We start from the raw sequence: 4,946 nt of genomic DNA on the forward strand, positions 1-4,946 counted from the left end.
CCTGCGTCCTGATTGGACAGACCATAAATTCGGTTGGGGAAATCACTTTCAATGAGCGGGTTCCCAGATGTATGTGAGTGGAGCTGGACGGAGCGAGACATGCATCTGGCTGTTGTCAGGTTGTTCAGCATGGGGGTGAGTAGAAAATGAAGGCTAATCATGTTTTGGGTGTACTATTCCTTTAAGTGTGTGGCTGCAGAAGACTGTGTTAAAGATGACCACCTACAGGTCAGAAACTTTTAGATATTTCTCCGCTTTTAGCATCTTTAACTCCTGCAGAATTCTTCAAAGCTCCCAAGGCCATAGCTAAATGTTTAGTGAACTTAAAGGGAACGTCTGATCTGGAACAGCTAGAAGATCCAAATGCTCTGCTCTCTTTTAATGCCTCATGTAACTTCAAGCTTGTGTGATAAATTTCAGTGTTGAACAGATGTGACTGAAGAGTGTGAATAACATGCTGAAGGAAAGACTCTGGCTTCCTCCAAAACCACTCAGCCTTCATTGTTTGATGACTTTGCTTTGCTATACTAATGCTTCATAGATAAGATAGAGATCGGTCTTATTTCAGGGTAGGTGGGTGAAGAAGCCAGAAAATGTCAATCTCTCTTTTGCTAACTCATTCACTTGCTTTTCATTTTCTCTCTGATCTCTTTCATTCATGCTGGCTGATATACATTTCTTTTGCTATTAAATATTACACAGCTCTATCCTCTAAGTATCCTTTATATTTGAAGGCTTCTTGGTAAATGTCCTTTTTGTGTTCAGCCTGTTGAGTAAAGAGAAAAAACAGAGCAGCTCATGTTTGCTGAAGACACGTTGTCCACTGAGAGGACAGAACAGACGTCCAAAACCACCAAAGCAGACACACAGCATCTGTTAAACAAGCAGTTTCTGAAAGGTTGCAGCGGATCTCCTCTAACCCGGGGAACTCTGCCTACTGACCTTCTTCTGTCTCTTCTTTCAGAAACCACAGAGCTTGGATCCAGGAAACGTGACCAGTGAGTAGACCTTCTATCAGTAGATAAACTATGTCTAAACATGAGCTGTAACGCTTTTTGTTTCTCTTCTTTCTCTGCCTGTTGACTTGTTCTGCCGGTCGTCAGCAGCAACGGTGGCGTCGCAGCTACGCAGGAGGAGAAGGCGAAGGCCAAAGATGTGACGCAGTGGAAGGAGATCAACGCAGTCATGGCCTTGACCAACTTGGCCCAGGGGAAGGACGGCGTCTCGGGAACAACCAGCTGCATCATCCAGAAGTCCTCTCATATCGCTGAGGTGAAGACGGTTAAAGTGCCATTTGTGACGCAGTTTTAGCTGTGACGCTACTAATCTATGCAAAGCAGTAAACATTCCTCTCTCAGTAAACTGAACAGAGACCAGAAAGCCTTCCTGGCATCAAACAACCGGTGTTGAAAGAGACTGAGCTGGTGGAGAAAAAGAAACATATTTTGGACTTTTATGAAATTCCTTTTCATAAAAACAAAACTTTATTAATGTTAACTTATTTTTATAAATCTCTTTTTTTAGTAAAGAAATAGTATTTTCCAAAGTGCCTTTTTCTTTTTCAGCAGCTCTGTTCTGCGACTGTGAGCAATGGAACATATGATTACAGAGATTAGTGCTGGAATGTTTTGTCGGGTGAGGGCTCTTAGTACAATTCAGGATTTGCTCCTTGTAACATTATGTACCTTTGGGACGGAGTGAGCTCACTGACACTGCTAAACTCAAACAGCATGCCTCTGAACGGATCCTTAGTGGAAGTGCCTCATGTTCTTATTTTGACTGGAGTTTCCATTCTGGCTGTAAACAGAACCCCCTTTTATCACCGTCAGACTGTGGCTACTGGCACGCGATCAGCGACTTCTGAATACAGAGATAAGCTAAAAGTTTTCTCCACCTCATCATCGCATCCTGACCTTGTTCCATCAGCCGCTGAAGGATTCTGCTCTTATCAAGCCGCGTAGCTCCTGAAATGTGCACAGCTGGTCAGCTGAACCTAAAGCCACTATCACCCACACGGCCCGGCGGATACATGCAGGGCCACTACTTCGGTAAATTACTGCTTTGACTCTAAAAGGGATGTTTTCACTTTACATTACAAGTCTGCAATGCAAATGATGTTAGCCTTTAACATGTCTGCACAGAATAATATTGTCTGGTATAAAGAAACAAACTGAAAGAAAAGCCAACCTTTGCTCCCTCTCTGCCTTTTGATCCACAGCCTCCCCAGATGTTCGGCATTACTTTCAAATTGCTGTTTACAAGAAGCCTGGGGATAGGCTTAAAAATCTAACGTTCTCCTCCAATGCCTCTTTTTTCCACCCCTGCACTTCATTACAGTATTATTTCTTTGTCAGCCAAGCAAGTGTTGAAAGCATTTGTTATGACTGCCTCTATGTGTCTTATTTTGTTCTTGAACAAACCGTCTCTGCTGAATGTGTTGCATTAAAATCCTCTCTGTAATCCAATGGAAAAAATCTCTTTTTGAGCAAAAAAAGTAATTTTTTTTCCTTTTGTAGCATATGTTTAACTGTATGTGGTGAGCTCTGCAAAGCTCATAGTCAGGAGGGAGAAGTCATAACCTCTGGAGAAACTGCAGTTGCACCTCTGAGCTGAATTTAATTTAAGGTGCTAATTATGTGCCTGGAAATGGATGTTAATTGTATAGTTTTTATTTACAAAACTCTGACTGTTGTCATGGTCAAGGACTTTGGTGAAACAGCAAATCTCCACGTTTACTTGTTGTATGTCTGTTCAGTGTTTAACATGAAGTTCATGGTTTAAAGGGGCGTTTAAACAAAACAGAGAAAAGTAACAGAAATGAACTTTGGTCATTTCTGTTAGTAGTTTGGAATAAGTCACACTTGCCAAACCTCAGGCTGTGTTTGTTTATGCACTCGGGACGTTGGCCTCCTCCTCCCCGCATGTGTTTTTCATCCGCCTGATCCAGGGCCGGGTAGCTGCGGAGAAGAATTGGATCCACACCTTGTGTTTTAGTTTGCAGCTCAGCACCTCTGGACCGCTCAACACCTCACATACTAGCTGCATGCTGGGAGGAGGCAAAGGGTAAGGAAAGGTCAGAGACGGCAAGTCTCTGCCCCCCCCCCACAGGAACATCATATGAACAAATGGGTTCTACAGCCTTGAGTTTGCTACTGTGACATTTTCCAGCACAAACTGCTTTTAAGCATGCAGAGAAACATATTGTTATGATGTATAAATTATTACCTTGACCGAGCAATGAAAGTCAATCATAACTTGTCTTTTATTGTTAATTTATATAAATGTATTTTTTATTTCTATTTTGATAATGACTGGATTTCCAATCCAATGACCAGATGTACTGTTTATCTCCTCGTATTGTCTCATTTGCTACGATGTAAAAATGTATTTGATCAAATTTTTTACCTGGCGATGACAATAAACATCTAAATGAAAAAAGATGCAGAATTGTCCTTCCCTTGCACTTACAGAATAATAATTCAAATGTTAAGATTTATTTACATTACATACACAATAATTACCATTAACTTATTTAGCAAATTTTAAGATTTGTTAGATAATCTAGATACTTTAGGGGAGTGGCGGCCTAGTGGTTAGGGCAATGTGCTTGGAATCCAGAGGTTCTGAGGTCAAGCTCCCTCCCACGGATTAACACTCCGGGTCCCTGAGCAAGACCCTTAACCCAACACTTCTCCCTGGGTGCTGCAAAATGGCAGCCCACTGCTCCCCATTAGAGGAGTAGCCATTCAAAATGTACCTGCTTTACTTGATGCGTCCTTGGCTGGTCCCATACAATTCCCGTTTAAAACAATATTTGTACTAAAATACTCTTTCTGTCATGACTTGTGGACATTAAAGGTATACTATGCAACCGGTGTTGATTTTCCAGCGAGGCTCCCCCCAGAGGGCGAAAGTAAAAGTGCACTGTCGTAAATATGCTCAGCTGTTCTCCTGGTTTCTCCATCAAGCCAGACAGTTGTTTTGAGCTTAGCAGACAGGCGAACGCAACCAATCACCATGTCTACTGCGGTGAGTGACTATTTAGTTCCAGTTTTCGAGTTTGAATATTTAGCATGTTTCCGACACGGGCTTTCGCTGTTATCTCGCTGGTTCCGCCATGATAACAGCAAAAATATCGCCACTGTGCTAGCAACGAGCATGCTTTTAACTGGGGGCGTGTAGCAGTTCTCGCCGTAAAGCAAGACCGACTCTCGCGAGACTTCTGAGCCTGTGGGTGCGGGCCGAGGGCTCCTGCAATTGCAAGTGCGGTATTTCCCCCACCGACCACCAGGGCAGCCGAGAATACCTTTGTTCAACCTGAAATGACTCATTTAATCATCCAAAACGTTATGGAACACATTAATTAACTGAAAAATGTTGCATAATATGCCTTTAAGATCTAAAGAGAAGTGTCATCTCCTGGTCAACCCTGTAATTCAATGAAAGCGAGGAAAATATGCACTCCCAGGAAAAGGCCAGTGGCTGGAAGTTGGAGGGGATTTTGCTGAGAGCTGCAAGGAAGTGGGCTGTCATTCAGCTGGCATTTGACTGTAAAAGGCCATTTTCTTTATATATATATGAATATATACATATATACATATATATTAGGGCTGTCAAACGATTAACATTTTTAATCTAATTAATCACAAGGTTTCATGAATTAATTTCGATTAATCACTAGCCTGAATATTATTGAAAAATACAAATTTTCTGTGTACTCTTTTCAAAACAGAAGGATAAACAAGATGGTATTACATTTGGTTTTTATTAATGACAAATCCAAAAAAAGAATTTAATTCTCAACAATTTTGGCAACTTAGCCATTGCTTTTTTTTTTTTTTTTTAGCAACTAAAGGATGATTTAATGGAACGTTTTTCATTTAAAACAAACAACTTGACTTTTAAACAATTACATGAGGTCATTTTGCCTTTTATTTGTTTATCTT

At 41.2% G+C, this 4,946-nt stretch overlaps 1 protein-coding gene across 1 annotated transcript; it reads left to right on the forward strand.

Moving 5' to 3' along the window:
- The first annotated feature begins 147 nt into the window (after nucleotides 1-147).
- Nucleotides 148-3,413, forward strand: LOC107101354 (homeobox protein Mohawk-like). Its single transcript, XM_015400241.1, has 2 exons — nucleotides 148-998; nucleotides 1,104-3,413. Exons 1-2 carry the CDS (start codon nucleotides 799-801, stop codon nucleotides 1,309-1,311), a joined length of 408 nt encoding a protein of 135 aa, XP_015255727.1. The 5' UTR covers nucleotides 148-798; the 3' UTR covers nucleotides 1,312-3,413.
- Nucleotides 3,414-4,946: the final 1,533 nt, after the last annotated feature.

This window comes from Cyprinodon variegatus, unplaced genomic scaffold (assembly GCF_000732505.1).
Source record: "Cyprinodon variegatus isolate N-32 unplaced genomic scaffold, C_variegatus-1.0 Scaffold1086, whole genome shotgun sequence".
NCBI classification, from domain to species: domain Eukaryota; kingdom Metazoa; phylum Chordata; class Actinopteri; order Cyprinodontiformes; family Cyprinodontidae; genus Cyprinodon; species Cyprinodon variegatus.